Source organism: Augochlora pura, chromosome 3, assembly GCF_028453695.1.
Source record: "Augochlora pura isolate Apur16 chromosome 3, APUR_v2.2.1, whole genome shotgun sequence".
Lineage (NCBI taxonomy): Eukaryota > Metazoa > Arthropoda > Insecta > Hymenoptera > Halictidae > Augochlora > Augochlora pura.
Window position 1 is genome coordinate 22682800 of NC_135774.1, and position 20461 is coordinate 22703260.

The 20461-nt window shown below is 32.1% G+C and overlaps 7 protein-coding genes across 21 annotated transcripts; 4 read left to right on the forward strand and 3 right to left on the reverse strand.

Moving 5' to 3' along the window:
• Positions 1–73: 73 nt before the first annotated feature.
• Positions 74–2488, reverse strand: LOC144478679 (uncharacterized). Of its 3 annotated transcripts, none has more exons than XM_078196811.1 (5): positions 2467–2488; positions 1330–1966; positions 1145–1258; positions 866–1022; positions 74–791 (listed from the first exon to the last, which is right to left on the reverse strand). In XM_078196811.1, the coding sequence occupies exons 2-5, from the start codon at positions 1657–1659 to the stop codon at positions 616–618; spliced, it is 777 nt and encodes a 258-aa protein (XP_078052937.1). In that variant the 5' UTR covers positions 1660–1966; positions 2467–2488; the 3' UTR covers positions 74–615. The 3 variants fall into 3 exon arrangements, with proteins under 3 accessions (XP_078052937.1, XP_078052936.1, XP_078052935.1); XM_078196810.1 differs by lacking the exon at positions 2467–2488 and adding an exon at positions 2376–2459; XM_078196809.1 differs by lacking the exon at positions 2467–2488 and having other exon boundaries at positions 1330–2456.
• Positions 2489–2650: 162 nt separating this feature from the next.
• On the forward strand, positions 2651–4172 carry Hmgcl (hydroxymethylglutaryl-CoA lyase). The gene is made up of 2 exons (XM_078176518.1): positions 2651–2914; positions 3066–4172. The coding sequence occupies exon 2, from the start codon at positions 3076–3078 to the stop codon at positions 4045–4047; it is 972 nt and encodes a 323-aa protein (XP_078032644.1). The 5' UTR covers positions 2651–2914; positions 3066–3075; the 3' UTR covers positions 4048–4172.
• Positions 3993–9119, reverse strand: LOC144467626 (armadillo-like helical domain-containing protein 3). Of its 2 annotated transcripts, none has more exons than XM_078176517.1 (11): positions 8907–9119; positions 8395–8573; positions 7067–7352; positions 6811–6944; positions 6507–6717; positions 6129–6384; positions 5826–6043; positions 5439–5671; positions 5245–5371; positions 4881–5155; positions 3993–4494 (listed from the first exon to the last, which is right to left on the reverse strand). In XM_078176517.1, exons 2-11 carry the CDS (start codon positions 8539–8541, stop codon positions 4402–4404), a joined length of 1980 nt encoding a protein of 659 aa, XP_078032643.1. In that variant the 5' UTR covers positions 8542–8573; positions 8907–9119; the 3' UTR covers positions 3993–4401. The 2 variants fall into 2 exon arrangements, with proteins under 2 accessions (XP_078032643.1, XP_078032642.1); XM_078176516.1 differs by having other exon boundaries at positions 6129–6423.
• Positions 7632–8234, forward strand: LOC144467628 (uncharacterized). The gene is made up of 4 exons (XM_078176519.1): positions 7632–7664; positions 7728–7899; positions 7982–8142; positions 8214–8234. Exons 1-4 carry the CDS (start codon positions 7632–7634, stop codon positions 8232–8234), a joined length of 387 nt encoding a protein of 128 aa, XP_078032645.1.
• Positions 9120–9324: 205 nt separating the features above from the next.
• Positions 9325–11960, forward strand: Shop (sulfite oxidase). Its single transcript, XM_078177101.1, has 9 exons — positions 9325–9342; positions 9448–9501; positions 9589–9683; positions 9753–10388; positions 10471–10657; positions 10752–10877; positions 10953–11145; positions 11219–11419; positions 11492–11960. Exons 3-9 carry the CDS (start codon positions 9643–9645, stop codon positions 11794–11796), a joined length of 1689 nt encoding a protein of 562 aa, XP_078033227.1. The 5' UTR covers positions 9325–9342; positions 9448–9501; positions 9589–9642; the 3' UTR covers positions 11797–11960.
• On the reverse strand, positions 11776–15709 carry Prors-m (prolyl-tRNA synthetase 2-like protein, mitochondrial). Of its 9 annotated transcripts, none has more exons than XM_078177108.1 (7): positions 13524–13769; positions 13192–13443; positions 12820–13081; positions 12722–12748; positions 12567–12655; positions 12286–12498; positions 11776–12223 (listed from the first exon to the last, which is right to left on the reverse strand). In XM_078177108.1, the coding sequence occupies exons 1-7, from the start codon at positions 13635–13637 to the stop codon at positions 11939–11941; spliced, it is 1242 nt and encodes a 413-aa protein (XP_078033234.1). In that variant the 5' UTR covers positions 13638–13769; the 3' UTR covers positions 11776–11938. The 9 variants fall into 9 exon arrangements, with proteins under 9 accessions (XP_078033234.1, XP_078033233.1, XP_078033232.1 ...); XM_078177106.1 differs by adding an exon at positions 15191–15708 and having other exon boundaries at positions 11778–12223; positions 12567–12748; positions 13524–13807; XM_078177105.1 differs by adding an exon at positions 15147–15708 and having other exon boundaries at positions 11778–12223; positions 12567–12748; positions 13524–13807.
• Positions 15710–15745: 36 nt separating this feature from the next.
• LOC144468012 (cytoplasmic dynein 2 intermediate chain 2) lies at positions 15746–18538 on the forward strand. Of its 4 annotated transcripts, none has more exons than XM_078177102.1 (9): positions 15746–15953; positions 16130–16260; positions 16323–16407; positions 16514–16726; positions 16792–17026; positions 17102–17303; positions 17369–17568; positions 17627–17769; positions 17841–18307. In XM_078177102.1, exons 2-9 carry the CDS (start codon positions 16202–16204, stop codon positions 18171–18173), a joined length of 1470 nt encoding a protein of 489 aa, XP_078033228.1. In that variant the 5' UTR covers positions 15746–15953; positions 16130–16201; the 3' UTR covers positions 18174–18307. The 4 variants fall into 4 exon arrangements, 3 of the variants coding, with proteins under 3 accessions (XP_078033228.1, XP_078033230.1, XP_078033229.1); XR_013493752.1 differs by lacking the exon at positions 15746–15953 and adding an exon at positions 18339–18538 and having other exon boundaries at positions 15960–16260; positions 17841–18236; XM_078177104.1 differs by lacking the exon at positions 15746–15953 and having other exon boundaries at positions 15960–16260; positions 17841–18043; positions 18104–18307.
• Positions 18539–20461: the final 1923 nt, after the last annotated feature.

Below are 20461 nucleotides of genomic sequence, written 5' to 3' on the forward strand. Positions count from 1 at the left end.
CTTCTATCTTACATTTGCCGCGTACCTGGAAATAATCGGTAACCGATTTGGCAGTACTACCAATAGCTAAGAGTAAATATTTCCAACATCGATGAAAATATAGAACCATTTCATTGGACGAATTTGTGACTCAAAAATTTCAATTAAATTAAAATGAAATGTATAAAATTCTGATATTAAAATCTTTTCCTAGTCAAGGATATACATTTTTTTTTAGAAAAGTAGGTTTAATATTTAACTTCATTGTATCTTAGAAAATTTATGGATTTTGTACTTTATAAATTAAAGACGAATTCACGTCATCTGGATTAGTTATAAACTACAGAATTTTACGCAAACTCATATTTTTATAGAAAAAAAGGAATTATATTTTCTGCATGAATAATAAACTTCTTATATTAGGTTCTTGAAAAAGTTATGAAGTGCATAAGGTTCTGTAATCTATGTTAGAAATATCGATTGGTTGTATTAATGTAATTTTTGTTTGCAAAAGAGTCGAACACTTAATCATTTATAACTTATACCAAAATACACTAATTAACAATTAATAACAATATATCATGTTTTGTCAATGTTTGTCGTTCTTTAGGATTATAATGATCTGTATCTGAAAAGTTACTTTATTGCATTCTTTCTAGCTTTACCTTCGTAACTTACACCAAATATAGGATGACGGACTTTCAGATTTTCAGGAAATGGTACACTAGTGTTTTCTATTTGCATTGGCTTGGTTTTTGAAATACCTGAAAGTTTCCGTCTAATGCTGATTGTGCCCATAGGTTTCACATTAACTACGCAGAAGAAACATACTGTCAACATCAAATTGTTCAATTTCAATGTTGGTTCCATGAAAGGGAAGAGGTACCTGTTTTATATTGTGATTTCACTTTTCCAGTGTTGAATACACAAGTGATATTGGATCTACTATTATGGTTCACCGCATAATATTTTTCTTCCTTAATTTTAAGTTTTGATTTTTCTCCAAACATTAATGTTTGACCTTTAAGTTCTTTTGGATCTATCTATAATGAAACAAAATTTAATGTAGCTTTAATCGTATATGATAATATAGACTATAACCTTGATAATGTAGAATCTTAGGCGAACAGCTAAATTGCTTTTCTAATTATAAATTTGAGCTTACTGTTCCAGGAATTTCCATTATCCATATATCTTCGCTGTCAGAGAGATTATCTAAATTAAATGTAGGATCTGTGGATTCCACAATTAGGCTTTCTTTCTTAACCAAATCGTCAATCTGAAATAATATTAACAAGTTAATTGCATAAGAAATTAGTGATAAAGATTTATACTGTAAATTATATTTACATTATGAGGTCTAGAAACAGTTGATGTATCTATTGACATTGCACTATTGTTTATATTATTTAACATTTTCGTCTCATTTTCTGTGTTCTGTGTTTCTGTGTCATCTCTACTTTTATCATTTCTTGTATCAATTTTCTTTAAAATACTTTTTCTACGCTTAGGAGGGACATTAGCGGGGCTAGCTGGCTGAATTTTTGTATTAATCGTTATAGATTTGTTACTTCTTGGTGTAGATGGTTCATTATCCATTGTAGTATCCATCAAGACCATTGATCTATTCAGTTGAGTATTTAATTTTGTTAGAGAATCTTCTGCATCAAAATCATTCATCGTGTCCAGAAATTATTATGTTTACGATTCTCCGAAATGATATTATATTTTATTATTAAGTTCATCAAATGACGTTCATCAAATGACGTTCATCGTGTTATTAAAAATCACATTTATATTACACAATCTTCAATATTTGTATATTTCACAATACGTGATTAACTAATATCCCAAAACACTATATATTTACACACACAGGACAGTATAAAATTAAATATGTAAATATATAAATATTTATGTCAGTAAAAACACAATTTTTTGTTACACGTGTATAGTTCTGTACATCTTCCGGTATATGTGTAGAACACTGTACATAAATAAAAACACGCTGTACGGTCAATGAAATTACTGCATTAACCAAACAAGTTACAACTTACAACTACTATGTACATTATATATATGCAATAGTTATAACTATTCGCGGGCTTAAAATTGCAATCGATCTATACACAATCAAGTGTACATCCTATATATGTACATATGTAATTAAAAACTTGTTAGTTAAGGCCACTGTAAAAAAAATAAAGAACGATTTACAAATACGTATTCTATTGGTTCATAAGTTATGGGTGCACATAATTTTAAATTTGCTTGTTAGAACGTTCAAAACGTAGTATACTAAAAATATTTCGTACTTAAAACTGTATGAATCTTGAATTAAAATCTTCATAATTATTCATTTTTTATTACATATGTACATACATAGTGGTACATACTTTCGAAACTAGAACTCTTTCTAATCTTTCTTAAATACTGATATTTATGATCAGTTTGGTTTGTCGCGTAGAATACAGTAATGGGACCTACCCCTACATGTTTTTCTTACTCCTTAAGCTAGCACACACGTCCCCACTATTTTACTGCGTATCCAATTCGCTATGGATTCTGTCTCAGTAAGGAATCGTCAGCCAATCAGAACGAAGAAAATTTCTACATCGATCCTCGCTAACGGATCAAATAGCAGCTCGAAGGTGTGCAGGAGTAGGTCCCATTACTGTACCGGATTCACAAACAGAGCTCTCAGCATCTTGACCGTTCGTGGAATTTCGACTCAACATATAATCTGAAAATATCAAATTATTGATGAAACTTTTATTATTTTCTACAACTCACATTTATCAAGGAGAAAGGAAAATAATTTTTTTGATATATACATATGTATTAGACTCAATTCTCATTTTTGTATTTATTATTAAAAAATACATTAAATAATTCGTACGATCACATAGCTTGTTTATCGAAAAAATTTATCTATGTACGTGTTATCTCTTATGAATACGTATGCTAGTTCTTTGCAATAATCATTGCACGCACATTTATGTATTAAATTTATTAACACTTCAATTTGCATTATTTTTATTAAAAATATAGTCTAACTAAAATCAAAAAATTATTTTTTTATTCAGAGAACTAAGAATGTTTAAGAATTTAAGTGCTCATAACATATGCAATTTTTGTGTTAAATACACAAGATCATTTAATGATTTTGTGAAGGTAGTTGAAGTTGGAGCTAGAGATGGACTACAAAATGAGAAAAATATTGTACCAACTGTAACTAAAGTTAATTTTATTAATAAGTTGTCTGAAACTGGATTGAGGAGTATAGAAGTAACCAGTTTTGTGTCCCCAAAGTGGGTACCACAAATGGCAGACAGTACAGAAATTTATCAAACGATTAACAAGAAACCTGATGTGTCGTATCCTGTTCTAGTTCCTAACTTGAAAGGTTTAGAAAGTGCATTGAAAGCAAATGTAAAAGAGATAGCTGTGTTCAGTGCTGCATCCGAGACTTTTTCAAGAAAAAATACTAATTGCTCTATTGATGATAGTATAAAAAACATTAAAACAGTTGTCGAAGAAGCAAAGAGACATGATATTAAAATTAGGGGCTACGTATCTTGTATTGTTGGTTGCCCCTATGAGGGTGAAATCAAATCCATGCAGGTAGCGAATATATCTGAATTAATGTTAGAGCTTGGATGTTATGAAATTTCTCTAGGAGATACCATTGGTGTAGGATCCCCTAACAAAATAAAAAAGGTGTTAGGGGAATTGAAACAAATATCAGGTGATATGGATAAATTTGCACTTCACTGTCATGACACTTATGGACAGGCATTGGCAAATATTTACTGTGGTCTTGAACACGATATAAGAGTATTTGATTCATCAGTTGCTGGATTGGGAGGATGTCCATACGCAGCAGGTGCTTCTGGAAATATTGCTACTGAAGATTTGCTTTACCTTCTTCATGGACAGGGTTTAAAAACGGGAGTGGACTTTGATAAAATAGTAGAAATTGGTGACTCAATTAGTAGTCAACTTCAGAGACAGAATCAGTCTAAAGCTGGTGTGGCAATTCTTGCAAAGAAACAATCGAAAACATAGGTGAAATCATGTATTTTTAAAAAATATCACAATACCAATGTAAATAATATTGTATTTTTTAATATTTTGTAATTATCAGAAAAAAAATTCATGTTTATCTACAATAAATTGTTTTTAATATCGTACTTATTAAATTTTAATAACTCTTGAAACCTTGTATACACAAATTCATAGAAATGTAGTATAATGAGAAAACTTATCACGTTGTGATACTTCATAAGTCCATAAACTACGTTCCTTGAGATATTAAAGAAATACATGTAAAGCTGACTGTGTTAAAAAAAATACATTATAATACATCATAATAACAAATTGATGCACAGGCCCCAATTCATATTTTGTACGTAACTTTTGTTACGAGATATTCGATAATTCCTGCAATATAGCGTGTGTATCTAATGCGTTCAAGTCTATCGATCCTCTTGTATCAATTACAACTCCAGTTACCTGCAAAAAAAACATGAATACCATGCAATCGTAGTTCTACAGGATGTATTAAAATTACTGTACTTCCGGTAAATGAAGGGTTCCTTATTGTTGATCTTAAAATTATTACTGTCATGTAGTAAATTCAGAAAATTCACGTTTCGTAACTAGTTCATTGCATCCGGAGTCAAAGCACGTTGCGCTCGGTCGATCGACCACCTTGCAATTCCCGCGCTCATCTATCATTGACCACTGTTTTCCGTTAATAACTCGAAAACAAAGCCACGAATAGCATTTTCGCCAAGGAAAAGTTATTTCAAATGATCTTAGGAACCCCAAATTCCCCAAAAGAACAATCATTTTGATACACCCATATTCAGTTATCTACATATTTAATAAAACATTACCATTTCTTCGAAAAATGCAACGTGATCAGGTTTTTCGGAGTATCTTTCGTATTGATCTAAGTTATCTTGTAATTTCAATGTAAGGCTATCATAATTTTGTATGATGATCGCTAGAATCTGTTGTTCTGTCGGAGTAGACAAACTTTCGCTAGCCAACCATGCTGCTATCTTTGGTGGAAAATGATTCACTATGTCTCGCATATTCACCAAAGAATTTGTTAATTTCATGGCATGTTCTTTATACTCGTAAGCCTCACTCGTTGAATATCGAAGTGCTTTATATGAAAATTGTATTATCGTCATTAATTGGTATCAAACAATTTTGTGATTATGCTAACTGCTCACTTATTCACATACTACCTACCCATTGCATTCAAATTTGTGAAAATAAGTCTCATTCGTATTATTTCATAAAACAATTCATCGTAACTGCTCGGTGAAGATAGAAATGTATCTCCATAAGTAATAAACAAATTTAAAATATTCACAACCTAAAATATTAGTTTAAATTGGTTAATACATACACGTTTGTATTTGCATTGCACAATAATAATTTACCTGAATGGCTAAGGGGAAAATATTCATTTTCTTAATGAGGTGGCTCTCATGAGTAGTTAAGAATTTGAGCAGATTAATCAATGCTGTCCAAAGATCTCTCCACTGATATCCAAGTCGGACTCTACATCTTTTTTGGTAACAGAGTAACCTTTGTAAAACTCCAATGCACTGATGATAAAGTTCGAGTGGGAATTTTTTCATCATATGTGATGTAATGAATTCAACAAGTAGATCTACAATGTTATGACGATTATGCACTTGTAGTAAAATACTAAAATAAAAGATTTTTATAAAATTTGATGTAGTTCTTATTCTACCTTTGTCAAAGAACATGACTAAGGAGGGGAAACTTCCATATAAAGATTTTTAAGGTAATAGTAACTGTACCGAGTAATGTAGCAGCTAATGGTTGCACAGGTGCTGTTTTGTCTTGAATCTTCCTGTGATGCATTGGTACTCTATGAAGTTGAACTCTGAAAGCCAAGTTTGCATCATGCATCAAACTGTTTGCATATTGATCTTCCGCAATGCAGCTTAATATAAGGAAGCACAATTTGACATTACTCATTATTGCTTCTGTTCTGATTACTTGCATAACTATCGAACTGAAATAAAAAAAAAACATTTTATGATAAGAAATGCAATACAGTGCAAGAGAAAGAAAATATTTTGAGAAAGTAATTTTATTACCAATATTGTAAGAACGTCGCTAACAAATTGAATGGTTGAGCCATTACATCTGGTAACTGCGCTCCAGGGGCCACCGCATTTGGCCCCAAGGTATTGTTTGGAGAAGGCGGAGCGCTTGTATCGCTTTGTGTGTAAGCCAAAGTTGTTACGAAATTGCGATTTAAGTGTGTAGACTCATAGAGCGCTAGTAACAATGCGTTATTTGCTCGAACTTGTTGCGTTTTCGCTTCTTCTTCTCCAACAAATATGCTCCCTACTATATTAGTGAAGGAAGACAGCCAAGATGCCTGTATTTCTATACATACATATATACATACATATATATGCTTATTATTGTATGCTTAGACGCTTAACTAGCTAATTTTAAATATTCGGTACCTGCCCTTTGTTGAGCAAATTGCCTACAAAAGTCCATCAAGGAACTCGATATCACTTGACCATATCCGTTTAGAGCTAGTTCATCGTCTAAAATTGACAATTTAACAATATAGGGATTTGCTCTTTCATGCTTCCTATAATTGACTAGAAGTGTCAAGAGCAACACCGCGTCATGACCATGACGACTTCTAGCTGTTGTGTCTCTCAGTAACTGCACGAAAAATGTCCAAATGTTAGTGGTCAATTTCAATTAATGTTTTCAAACGGTTTTCTTTGAATACTTTTATTCCAAATTAGCACCTACTTGAACCAGAGATTCAAAAACACTATTAAGCATAACATACTCCAACAAAGTGTTTTGACTAACATTGTCCATGCCAGTTACAATAATTAACAACAATTTTAAGCATAAAGCTTTTAAGCTATCAGGGTATTCACCTGAAATTATGTAAAATTTTAGTAAGAAATTTATTTTTTGAAGACAGTATAAGATGCATATTTGAATCTTTGATTTCTTAATGAACATAAGTGAATAATGGAATATGTCTCTTAACGTATACCTGTTAAAAAATTATTGCAATGCTGCATTAATGTCGTCATTCGTTGTTCAGCAGAATCGAATCCCACTAGAATATCGATTAAGTTGAATCCGCAATCTCCTTGACTAGCTTTCTTATACATGGATTGTATAACAGCTGCTAAAGTTTGCAGAGCATACACAACTCTGAAAGGGTGTTCATCGACTAGTGTATCCACACAATGGCACACTAAGGCATTTAAGTTTTCTTTACTTGCATTTAATTGTTCTGCAGTCATATGTAAAATTTCACTTTCAATGTGTGGAACCTAAAGATATTAAAATAATCATTATGATCCTGTGTGTATATATGTATGGGTAGGTTCATGTTTAATAATCACTAAGTATATTGCAACAGTTCATTTGTTTCTCCTTTGACAGTTTTCTCTTTTTTCTTTTCTTGTCAACAAGAAATTTTTCATCCACTGAAGTTTCTCATTTTATTTGGTCAATTAAAAATTTTTTCCATATTGAAAAATGCTACTCTTTATTTATGATATAAATGTTTAAAGGTCTATGTGTTAATAGGATACAAATTATATGCTATCATGTTTGGTAAATTTGTTACTAAAGTAATACAGGTAAGTCTGCAAAATTGTCATATTTTAGTAAAATGTTTTTGCACTTGACATATAATTTTACAGTCATTGCCGTCATGGGAAGTGACAAAATATTATGGAAGAGTATGTATATATCAATTTAAATGTTTGAAATACAAAGTTCAGACAAGTGAAGCATGGTTTAATTTTAAATGCAAATTTATGCCAGGTAGTCTTCGTAATGAACTCGAATGTGAAGAAGTTGTTCAACCAAAGAGTATGTCTATTCTAAAATGTTTTCTTTTTTTTTTAATTATTAAGCAATAGAATGCTGTATTTCATTTAAATATTTCCGATAGAGAAAGATGGAAATGTGAAACAAAAAGCAAAAGATACAAACTTAAATACTGAGACTTGCCAAAGACAGCAACCTGATCCAAAAAAAGAGGATGATTGTATAAATCCTTATGTTACTCAAGAAAAGTTCCAAGAAGATTATCCAAGAAAAAAACAGAGAAAGGTAATTTACTATCCATACAGTAATTATTATTTCAATACGATTTAAGAATCTAAGAATTTGTTTGATGACAGATGAAACAAGCTCGGCAATGAGCAACACCAGTGGAAGACCTAAAGAATTTTTACATCTCTATAGCAATCTTTTATTACAGATTTGTAAAACTTATAAAATTTTTTGTTTCTTAACATTACGTTTTGTGTAATACAGAAAAAAATTTGATGTGAAATAAAAATAACTTTGAAAACTACTGACCATAGGTTTTATGAGGAACAATTCATTCCAAAAATTTGGATGTGCTAACGTTAAGTCTTCTCCTTTAAAAAAGCTTTCATATATTGGTACAAGCTTTCCCTTGTGTTGGCGTTTGGAGCCAGAACCACTCCGTTTTCTCATAGCCATAGCTGTACCTTGTTCAGATTATTTCATTTCACCTATGAACATATTTACATAATACAAATTTATAATATTTAACAATAAATAAAATTACGTTTTCAATAAATTTATAACGTGTTTAAAAAGTTATAAATTCGATTCGTAAAATAACACGTAATACTTAAATAATACTTTCAAAATTATATTACATGTTTGAATATAAAAACCGAATTTTGGCTGCGAATTATAACCTCGAACGTAAAGTTTACCTCTTTTTTAAGAAATAATCGTAATACACATAATTTACAATTACCGTGTGAAGATGATTTATATTATTATGAATTATAGTAAACAGAATTAATATCAGATAAAAATACCAAGTATTTACTTACTGAAAAAACAACTAATTTCTTGTTAACATATAATGAATTTCTATGTTCATTCAAAGGACGGTCTTATAATTGTACTTCAAAGTACTTATATTATTATTTGTACTCAATTTATTAAATATTTCATTGAAAAATCTCTGGATTAGGGTAAGTAAAAATAATAAGGTGAGGAATTACGAAAACACCGTCGCTCGAGAATGACAGGGAGCCGAAGGAGCCATCATCAACGAAATGCAGATATAGTAATACATACCTCAAGTTTTATAAGATACTCCATCTGCAACACGATCCTAAACGAGAATAGGAATAGAAATTATTTTGCTCTGATTGGCTAAGGACTCAATGCTAAGACAGGATTCACTGCGGATTGGATGCGCAGTGAAATAGTGGAAATCCTTGTAAAAGCTGAGAGAGGTAGAAAAATCGTGCAAAATCTGAGGTACATCTTACTGTACATAACATATACATATATACGATTCGATTACATATCAACGTAATGTCACTGTAAATCTGAAATTGAAAAAAATTAATAGTTTATTTACAGATAACGTTAACATATGAATTTAATAAACTTAATATTAGTACATTACACGAACGAGTGAGTTAACTAAGTCTTATACATATGTACATTTCGTACGTATCTATATTCGTTACCGGCTCTATACAATTATTTTCGTTTTTATAGGTATGTACATATCAAATTTGAGAAGATAACAGTTATTGTGTAAATCTAGCAGCCATGATTCCAAATATGAAACTTTTATTCTACTCAAGAAATAAGTATGTACATTTCTCGTAATTCATATTTTATAAAATAATGCTTATACATGCGACAAAATATAATTTCAGATTATTGAAACGGTCGTTAAAAACTTATGTACAGTATTATATTGAACCATATCGGCAATATTCATCGAAAAACGAAGAAACATTTAAACGAAGAGATGCACCTAAAAACAATTCCTACTTTCTAAATATTGTATATATTACTCTCAGTGTACCAACATTAATTTTCAGTTATTATTACATGTTCCATAAAGAAATTCATGCATTAAATAAAAATAATATACAATGTGGAGAATACAGACCAGATTTGAAAACATACAGTTTAGAAGAAATTGGAAAACATGATAATAAACGTAATCAAATATGGGTAGTATATAAAAAAGGAGTGTATGACATAACAAATTTTGTGGACAATCATCCAGGTGGTCCTTCCAAAATAATGATGGCAGCTGGGAGTTCCATTGAACCTTTCTGGACATTTTTTGCTAATCATAATACACCAGAAATATATGAACTGCTCGAATCAATGAGAATTGGAAATGTTTCAAACATAGACCAATTTGATAGTACACCATGTGCCACCAATGATCCATATGCAAATGAGCCAAAGAGACACAAAGCTCTAAAAATTAATGGACATAAACCCTTTTGTGCTGAACCACCTTCTTCTTTATTAGCTGAAGGTTTTCTAACACCAACGTAAATACATATTTGAGTAAAAACTATTTTTCAGTCAGTTTCATTCTATCAAGTTTTTTTTAGAAAACTATATCTTTTTTAGAGAATTGTTTTATGTAAGAAATCATCTTCCTGTTCCTGAAATAGATCCAAAAACTTATACCTTGGAATTAGCTGTGGAAGAAGAAACACAGAAATGTCTCAGCTTTGATGATATAAAAAAATATCCAAAATATACGATAACTAGTGCCATAATGTGTGGTGGTAATAGACGATCTGAGATGGCACAGGTAATTTTATAGAACACTTTTGATAATGTTACTACTAATTCAGCTTTTTCATTTTATGCTAGCTATATTAAAACTTTCTACCAATTTTTCATAGGCAAAACCATTAAAAGGGCTAAGTTGGAGTGTGGGAGCAGTTGGTAATGCTACATGGACTGGTGCAAGGTTGTGCGATATCCTAAAAGATATGAAAATTAACGAGGATGATTACAATCATGTTCAGGTATTATTATATGAATCATAATTAATATTTTAAAACTATCTTAATTACAAATACTTTCTAAATAATTTAAACTAGTTTGAAGGATCTGACGTAGATCCTTCAGGTGCACCATATGGTGCAAGTATACCTATTAGTAAAGCTATGAATCCAAGAGCAGATGTAATTTTAGCTTATGAAATGAATGGACAACCAATATCAAGAGATCATGGTTTTCCTATTCGAGTAATTGTTCCCGGTGTTGTGGGCGCAAGGAATGTAAAATGGCTTGGTAATAAAAAGACAAGCATTGTATTTATAATGATAATTATATATGACTAATTGTTCTAATTGCAAATTTTCAGATAAAATAATAATCTCGAAAGAAGAAAGTCATTCACAATGGCAGCGAGGTGATTACAAGGGTTTCTCCCCTAGTACTGATTGGGATGATGTAGATTTTTCTAAAGCACCTGCTATACAAGAGATGCCTGTAGTGTCTGCTATATGCACACCAGAATCAATGGAAACAGTAAAAGTAAACGATGGTAAAATAAACGTTAAAGGTATTCTATATTTTGCAACTTATTATAGAACATTAAATCTTCTCCAATGTTATAATTGAATAAAATTGTCAGGATATGCATGGTCAGGAGGTGGTAGAAAAATTATAAGAGTTGATGTTACAAATGACCAAGGTGAAACTTGGCATACAGCTAATTTACATGCTGAAGATACCAATGCTAAGGAGGGACGTTATTGGAGTTGGACATTATGGAGTATAGATCTTCCTGTACAGTCTACCTGGAAAGAGTCAGAGATATGGGCAAAAGCCGTGGATGCATCCTATAACGTGCAACCAGAAAGCTTTAAAAATATTTGGAACCTGCGAGGTTTCCTTTGTAATGCATATCACAAAATCAAAGTTAAATTGCAACATTAAATTGTTACATCAAATTTTATTTTACTCAAAATGTATATACAAATCTTACCATTTTTTAAACATTATCTAAATATGCATTTATGTTATTAAATAATGTATCAAATGAATTTTTTGTTTGTCTATATGAGAAATTTTAAATATATTAACATTTGATATTTTCTGCATCAAGGTAACTGTATATACCTTCTAAACTTAAATCGAAACGACTTGAATCATTTACATTATGAACCTCAAATGTGGGTGGTGATTTCATAGCATCTTTACCAATTATTATAACATATGGATATCCAGTTGCGCTTGATAATCTAAGACGACTTCCAATAGTTAAATTTGTTCTATCATCAAGTACTGCATCAATATTTAACTGACGTAAAATCTCTAATATTTTGTCAACATATTGAGTTGCACTTTCTTCTTTGCTACCAGCCTAAAAAATTTTGATCCAGGTATTTGGTAATATTAACATATGTAATTTATAAGATACAGTACCTTTGGTGGTATAACGCACACAGTATAAGGAGCCAAATTCTTTGGCCACCTAAGTTCACCATTTATAGGTAATGTTTCAGTCATAGCAGTAAGTAGACGGCTCAGGCCAAGTCCGTAGCATCCCATTACTAAGGGCACATGCTTGTGTTGTATATGACATTCTGCTTTTAGAGGTTCTGTGTACTTTGTGTCTAATAAAAATGCATGTCCTACCTTAAAAACAAATGTTTAATTGATGAGAGATAGCCTATGTGTATCTCTGCACTAATGTATTCAATTACCTCGGTAGTATTTTGTTCCAGAAATGATTTATTACACTGATGACAATGTGATTCTTTACATACAGATTTGTTAATAGCTTGATTACAACCTGGACACAAACAAAGAATATCATCACCAATTTCACATTTATAATGATATTCATGAGATTTCAAACCTCCAATAGTTCCCGTATCACCAATAGCTGCAATCCATAGTAAACATTAACAAATTATGGGATATTGTAATTCCAATAATAATTGGTTAAATAACTACCTTTAATAAATGTAATTCCTATTAATTTAAATATATTATCATAGGCCTCACATATTGTTTCATATGTTTCATTAGCATTTTCTAATGTTGCATCAAATGTATATAGATCTTTCATAATAAATTCTCTACTTCTGAAAAATCCATATCGTGGTTTCATTTCATCTCTCCATTTATTAGATATTTGATACAATCTTAAAGGTAAAAGTTTAGGAGACAAAGGTTTTATTGATGAAATTAAATCACAGATTGATTCTTCACATGTCTACAATTAAATAGATAAATGCACACTGAATCTCTGTTTTTGCCTTATTCTACCCATAATTGAGAGAATATTTCTTAACTTAAATGTACATATTATTATTTATTACTCACCGGATTAAGTATATAGTGCTTATCGTGCCTATCGTGAACTTCAAATAATTCGTCTCTATTATTATCGAATCTTTTCGTTCGTTTCCATAATTTTGTAGCCGTCAATGCCGGTAACAGTAACTTCTGAGCTCCTACCTTTTCCATTTCATTATCAACAAGATTTGTTATTTTATCTAACACACGTATTCCCAAAGGCAGGTATGCATACATGCCGTTGTTAACAGGTTTAATAAATCCATACTTAACTAAATTCTATAAAAAACAATAAAAAGTGCTGTTTTAAAAAATAAGTACATAACAAGGTTGTATATCATGAACAAATGTCGGTATACATCGTAACTTTTCGAAGTAACTTTCGATGTCTGTTGAGCATTCAGAATTATAATATCCAGTGGTTGAAATAATTGTGATAATCTCTTTATTTTATAAAACGACATGTTCGACATTTTTCAACAATCAACTATGTATTCTTGTATTCAAATGTTCTGTATGAGCCTGCACGTGATGATAAGAAACAATACGAACTGTTGTAACATCTTCTCGTTACGCGTCGCTTCTTCATACAGGGTGATACACGTGAGGAGCTCGTCGCCATGTTATCTGCATTCACATGGAGCTAAATGACATGTTTGGGTCATAAGTAATGTCCATAGTGGGTAGTGTGTAGTTTCTGTTTGTTTTCAACATTTAGTTGTTTTGTTAAGTAGTCTTAATTACACCGTAGCCTGAAAATCGTACCTGAAGTGTGTTTTATTAGTATTATTCGAAATGGAAAATATGAAGGAGCATATTCGACACATTATGTTATGGGAGTTTAAGTTAGGTAATAGTTCTGTACAGACAGCAATTAAAATTTGCAATGTGTACGGCGTTGACACAGTAACAGATCGAACAGTGCGAAGATGGTTTAAAAAGTTTCGGTCAGGAAACACGTCGTTGAAAGAAGAACCTCGATTGGGCCGACCTTCTGATTTCGATAAAGATGTATTAAACGAATTGTTAGAACAAAACCCCCGCCAAACTACCAAAGAATTAGCGGAAAAATTGAAGGTGTCGCAGTCCACTATTATACGTCAACTTCATGCATTAGGGAAAGTAAGCAAATTGGGTGTGTGGGTTCACAGACAACTAAGTGATCAAAATAAAGCACAAAGAATGTCTATTGCAACAAGCTTGATCTCTCGCTACAAAATCGAGCTGTTTTTAGATAAAATCGTAACTGGTTCAGAGAAGTGGATTAGATATGAAGCTATTGTTCGCAAAAGGCAATTGAGTGACGGAAATGAAAATGTGACAAATATGGAACCAAAGACTAAGTTTCATGGAAGAAAAATTCTATTGTGTATATGGTGGGATTGCTTGGGTATTATTCATTTTGAACTTCTAAACAGGAGTAACGCTGTGACATCCGATATTTATGTTAATCAACTTGAACGTGTACAAGAAAAGCTCCAAGAAAAACGTTCTTCATTAATTGAGCAGAAAAATGTTATTTTATTACATGATAACGATAAACTGCATTCAGAGAAAGTGACCCAACAAAAGATTTTAGAATTAGGCTGGTCTATTTTGCCACACCCATCGTGCTCACCGGATCTAGCACCAACAGATTATTATCTTTTTCGATTATTACAAAAGGCATTCGATGGAGAATCTTTCAAAAACACTGATCAAATAAATGAATTTGTTTCCAACTTCTTTGATTCTAAGTACCCTGACTTTTACACTCGTGGCATTAATCAATTACCACGCAGATGGCAACAAGTTATTGATAACAATGGTGAACATATATTGGACTAGGATATGTATCAATAATTTTTTCTAGTATTTCAAGATGAAAAAGAAACATGGACATTACTTATGACTTAATTTACTAGATTTATTTGTTATGCAAAATAACAATCATGAAATGTGATGTTAACTAATAATAATAAAGTAATTGTACTTATTGATACCCTGAATACAAATTTATTCGAGTAGTAGATAGTAGATTATTTACGCAGTGTTTTGAATCAAACGAGTTGCACATAGGTGGCGCTGCAATACTGCCAGCTGATTCCATATTTATATACATATTTATATTATTGCCTACAGTATGCCAGGGGCAAAGGGCACAGAAATTGAGGTATGGTATAGAAACTGCCTTGCTCTGATTGGTTGACGCTCCACAGTTAAGCAGTACTGCCCTCACAGTTTTCGACAAAGAGAAGTAGCGAGTGTGCAAGAGAGCACATTAGCACAACCACAAGTGAAACCAGTCACACCAACGACCAATATGGCTTCTTTCCCCTTACCATGCTTGCGGTCTCACTCTTTTCGCGCACCCGTACACCTGGTGCTCCATCTGATCATGCCGCATAAATAATGTTATCATGCTGCGTTCATTAATTATTAATTCATAGAAATTGAATTGTGTTTCTTAATAGGAATATGGCGATAGGTGTAGTTTATATTGCACTGGGTATAGAGCATGTTGAAATGTTACAGCTCGTATTTGTATTTGTAATGGGTGGTGATATATCGCTGGCGATAAGTGCAAGTCGAATATCGCGCCGTGTGTTTCAGATGGAGTACCAGGCAAACGGACGCGTGAAAAAAGTGAGACCGCAAGTACAGATGAGTGAGACGGCCTAGGTTTCTTGTTCGTGTAGACACTACCATAGAGCCCGCTGCATTCATTCCATTTCTCTCAGTTATCTCTCGTTCTCTTTCTAAACCAACTGCGCCAGCTGGATACGCATTGAAATGGTGGGGATAAGAAGGTAGAACATGGTGAGGTAGAAATAGCTCAATAGTGGTGAGGCACCACTATACTCACGTAAAATGTGTACTGCATAAGGTTGTCAAATAAAAAGTGGCGTTGCAAAAATTCCTTACAATTCATTCTTATGTCTTACCAGACACTATAACAGAATTACAAAGAATGATTTTCTAATAGGTTCTTAGTAATCCGCTGCATTGAGAATAGAATAATATATCAGTTATATAGGAGCAAAACTTTTGTTTAACAATGTTCTCCGATCGTTCGTTTGATGCTGCAGGCTTTGATTCGCAAATATCAACTGCAAAGTACGTTTTTTATTACTGAAATTGTCGTTCACTTTATATCTTTAATTATAAAAATTCTTTAGATCAGAATCATCGACGAATGTACAAACAGAAGAGATTGTTTATAATGAGAACCCGGTTCAAACGGTTGAAACCAGAAGCATTGAGGTACTTATAAATATATGGGTGGTTTAATGTAATAAAAACAATAGTAATTAGTAAATTACATTGTATATTTATAAATATGCAAATACTAAATAAGTAACTCTTCTAGACTCAGACGATTGCTATAGAGAAGAAAAAGCCAAATGTGGACTATGATAAATTGGCATTGTTTTTAAAGAGAGTTACACCAGGTATATTGGAAGCTTTAGATGAGACATATGGAACTGATGCCTTTGAGGATTACGATCCAAATACAAATGAGGAGTCTGTCACGAGTACACAGCTTATGCAGAAAATTAACACCAGCGAACTTGAATCACATGTAATTACAATTCTCATAGCCTCTAACATGTATTTAATAGATGAATTATTCAGACGCATTTTTAGATGAAAGTAACAGATATGTGTTGGAGTATTGGAGGAGGAACATTAGTTGTTTCTTATGGGATTCCTTACCATGAAACATGGTGTGATCACCTCTCTAAAATACATCTATACAAGCAAATAAAGGACAGTACTTTTATGGACAGTCCATACAAAGTATTAGAGACAAATGCATGTGTTACCACATTAGCTTATCATCCAACTGAACCATCTATTTTAGCTGTTGGTTTATTTAATGGTAATCTAAACAGTTCTAAACACAAATATTGAAAATTTTATTCAGTAAAGATCTTATAATTGTCATTTAATGTAGGTGATGTTCTTGTCTGGAACTTGAGGGATGATGTATCACTTACATCAGTATCAGTTTGCACCCATGGCGATACTGTATCTCAAATATACTGGAAACCAAAAACAATAAATGATGCATCCATGCTTGTTACTTCCAGTAAAGATGGATATATTTATTTTCATAAAATGGTAGCTAACTTTACCATTTCTCATGTATATACAAGGTAATCGCTTCATCGAAAAAGTATTTAACTATGTGGAGAATAGATTGACATTCCAAGTTTTTCAGATTAAAAATAGCCAAAGAACATAATCCAATAGAGAATAGAAGACCACGTAGTGCTGGTGGATCTCGTGAACGTGCAGTAGAATCTGGATTATGTATTACCACATTTGACTTTTCATCGGTGGATCCTATATTTTTTATTGTTGGTACTCTATGTGGTGGAATATATAAATGCAGCGTGGAGCGGATTGCTCCTATAGAAGGTATGTATACTGATTAATATTATTTTACTAATTTTAATGATGTATGTTTGAATCATAGGCGATGGAACTCTTATGGACCCAGTGATAGACGAATATGAAAGGCATGATGGTAGCATTACTTGTATAAAATTCTCTCCTATTCGTAACTTATTTGTCACTTCTGGTACAGATAAGGAAATGCGTATATATGATTTTGAAGAGGTAAAATATTAAACTGTACAAGTTTATTTTTGTATTGTTTTATTTGTTATTAATTATTTTGTATTTTGTAGCACACATGCCTGCGATCAATTTCCTTTCAAAATACAATCGTGGGATTAACTTGGATGTTGGGAAATCCAGATGTATTAGCCACTTATGGCGCGAGTTCAAATGTGAGATTATATAACATTGCCGATGGTACACCTGTAACTGCTGTAAAGTTTGAGACATCCGACAGGGATAATACAAGTTGTTTGCGTGTAAACTCTAAAAGGTATGTTGATCGTAAACACGTGATTCATGATTTGCAAATGTTATCATTTATTTTTTCCAGAGATTTGGTGGCCATTGGCGATACTAAAGGAAACGTAGAAATTTGGAAAGTTCCACGACAACTACTTTAACGAAACTGTAACATACACTGCAGTAAAATTTTCTTTAATTCAGAAATTATACTAGAAAAGCACGTACGCTGCTTTTTTATAATAAGTGTCACACAATTATATATTTATTAAATATACGACACTTTTATACAAGAATATTCATGATCTTTATTTTTGTTCCCATAGATATAGTACTACATAGCAACAACTTCGAAACAGATATTTCATTGTACGAAAATAGCAGTATGCGTTGATCACGGAAATACATGCCAAAAGAAAGTCGAAGAATTTAGTCAAAGATTTAATTTTATTTTATATTATTTTACTGAAAATAGAAATATTAAATAATCTTATCTTATAAATATTAAATAATCTTGTGGAATATGGTGAATGTAATATGACATAGGAAACTGAAATATTAATATCGCATGTATTATGAATTAACAAAAAATATTAATAATAACGTTAACATAATAATTGAAACAAATAACGTTGTTAAAAAAGACTTCTATTACTGTATATCATCTATAATGTATAGTTGCAGTTCAGTTCGAGGACCATCGTCTAAGTATCTTCTCTTTTATTATATCATTCTCTTTTCTTTATTTCTTTTAATTTGCGACTTATTCTCATATGCTATAAAAATAGATTCACTATATTTTCTTTTAGATTTAAATCATTACTCCAGTAAATGATTAATGGATTTCATCGGAAAATAATTACGTTTGTCACACACATTTTATCTGTTTACGCTTTGTGACGTTTAATGGCTTGACGAATCATATGTCGTAATCATGCGTCATAAGATTAAACAAAAGACGTTCAAGGTCTGTAATTTTTGATAAAGTATGTAGTACGTACGACGTACGCCATTATGCGTATATGTGAACTGAGTACACGTGTAGTTAAAGAACATAACTTAATTTCTAATATATTCAATTATTGCATTGTATATTTGAAGTAATTAATAATTTGTCTTTATTGTTTAAGGAAACAATGTGAAATATAGAAAATCCTGACGATCTGGCACACTTTTCTCCGCCATTTTAAATTAATCAAAGAGTTGTGACTATACTATACGATGATCTTGACGAGACATTGGCCAAGGTCTCACGATGACTAGAAAAAGTAACACGATTAATTCGAAATACATGGAAACAATTTCCTGCGACGTTGTATTAGTTGATAATAATTATTGTCGAGTGCATTTAATTATACAACTCTTTCTTCATATATAACAATAGTAGAATAGAAAATACGACGCTAGAATACCGCAGTAATTTTGGTCTTTCAGTCGAACGTGATGTGTCGTGACGTGGCACACTTAAAATTTCCGGTACATTTTGTAGCGGATCTTCTCTGTGACCTTCTCAAGTTTTTATGCAAATAATTCTACGGTCGCGCTGACTAATACGTACGTACCCACACATGTACCAGTTACCTGTTATTTGATCGCTAGAGTAAACTGTTCGTTTTCAAAGTAACTAACTCCATGATACCGAAGTAATGGAAATCATAATTTTTTGTGGATAATCTAACGAATGCAGAATATTGTTTCCAATGCACATATATTTCTAAGGCGTTGTGTTCCCATGAACACTATTTTCAAATTTTCTTCTAAGCGAATGAATTGTAAAATATTATTCATAATTACTGAAAACAATTAAAAATTGAGGAGAAGAAAAGTACACATACCTAAAAAACGTTGTTTTCAATTAAATATCACAGGAGATTTGGTTAATTGGAATACTGGTCCTGGAAAGGACTATCATCTTCGATGCTCCATTCTTCAATCCTGGTCCAAAAAGGGAAAATTAGCAACTTGTTTGCTACTTTAATCTGGAGCAGGTTCAACGATAGCCTCAGTATCTCAAAGTTCCCAAACAGGTAGCTTCGAAGAGTTCCAGCCGTAGAGTGTAGTTCGATTATGTTGCCCTAAGAAGGGCAGTTTCATCGTTGCGTTGAAAAGGACAAATTGATGGTTGCCCTAAAAAGGGCAGTTTACTTGAATGTCGCATAGAATTCAAGACGTTGCATCTGCGTGACTGAATTATTTGCGGGCCCTGGTGTGGGCCCTAGAGAAAAAAGGAAAAGTAAGAGGGAAATGTGTACAGGAAAAAATGCGTAATTGAGTATCGAGATATAACAGGAACTAAAGGTGATTCTCGCAGAGTAGCGTTGAGGTACGAAGAGCCAAAGCAGCTTCGTAGCGATTTCGCAGCTTTCTCGCCATTTTCATTTGAACGAACAACACAATGGGGGAAGGAAAGATAAATGTGGATGGGAGTAATAGTGAAACTAGGTAAAGT

Bases quoted from the DNA above. Each gene is read 5' to 3' on its own strand.
- Prors-m (XM_078177106.1), bottom strand. From the start codon at position 13,637: ATGTCGAACATGTCGTTTTATAAAATAAAGAGATTATCACAATTATTT. The intron at 12,499-12,566 runs GTAATTGAATAC...TTTGTTTTTAAG, and splicing joins TGGAACAAAATACTACCGAG to GTAGGACATGCATTTTTATT. The intron at 12,224-12,285 runs GTACTGTATCTT...AAAATTTTTTAG, and splicing joins TGTGCGTTATACCACCAAAG to GCTGGTAGCAAAGAAGAAAG.
- Shop (XM_078177101.1), top strand. From the start codon at position 9,643: ATGATTCCAAATATGAAACTTTTATTCTACTCAAGAAATAA. The intron at 10,389-10,470 runs GTAAATACATAT...TATCTTTTTTAG, and splicing joins GAAGGTTTTCTAACACCAAC to AGAATTGTTTTATGTAAGAA. The intron at 10,878-10,952 runs GTATTATTATAT...AATTTAAACTAG, and splicing joins ATGATTACAATCATGTTCAG to TTTGAAGGATCTGACGTAGA.
- LOC144467628 (XM_078176519.1), top strand. From the start codon at position 7,632: ATGTTTGGTAAATTTGTTACTAAAGTAATACAG. The intron at 7,665-7,727 runs GTAAGTCTGCAA...ATAATTTTACAG, and splicing joins TTGTTACTAAAGTAATACAG to TCATTGCCGTCATGGGAAGT. The intron at 7,900-7,981 runs GTATGTCTATTC...TATTTCCGATAG, and splicing joins AGAAGTTGTTCAACCAAAGA to AGAAAGATGGAAATGTGAAA.
- LOC144467626 (XM_078176516.1), bottom strand. From the start codon at position 8,541: ATGGCTATGAGAAAACGGAGTGGTTCTGGCTCCAAACGCCAACACAAG. The intron at 7,353-8,394 runs GTCAGTAGTTTT...TAATATCTTTAG, and splicing joins TGTTCCTCATAAAACCTATG to GTTCCACACATTGAAAGTGA. The intron at 4,495-4,880 runs GTAATGTTTTAT...TTTTTTTTGCAG, and splicing joins TTGCATTTTTCGAAGAAATG to GTAACTGGAGTTGTAATTGA.
- LOC144468012 (XM_078177102.1), top strand. From the start codon at position 16,202: ATGTTCTCCGATCGTTCGTTTGATGCTGCAGGCTTTGATTCGCAAATA. The intron at 17,569-17,626 runs GTATGTATACTG...TTTGAATCATAG, and splicing joins GCGGATTGCTCCTATAGAAG to GCGATGGAACTCTTATGGAC. The intron at 17,770-17,840 runs GTAAAATATTAA...TGTATTTTGTAG, and splicing joins GTATATATGATTTTGAAGAG to CACACATGCCTGCGATCAAT.
- LOC144478679 (XM_078196811.1), bottom strand. From the start codon at position 1,659: ATGAATGATTTTGATGCAGAAGATTCTCTAACAAAATTAAATACTCAA. The intron at 1,023-1,144 runs GTAAGCTCAAAT...GTTTCATTATAG, and splicing joins TAATGGAAATTCCTGGAACA to ATAGATCCAAAAGAACTTAA. The intron at 792-865 runs GTACCTCTTCCC...TCTTCTGCGTAG, and splicing joins GAAATCACAATATAAAACAG to TTAATGTGAAACCTATGGGC.
- Hmgcl (XM_078176518.1), top strand. From the start codon at position 3,076: ATGTTTAAGAATTTAAGTGCTCATAACATATGCAATTTTTGTGTTAAA.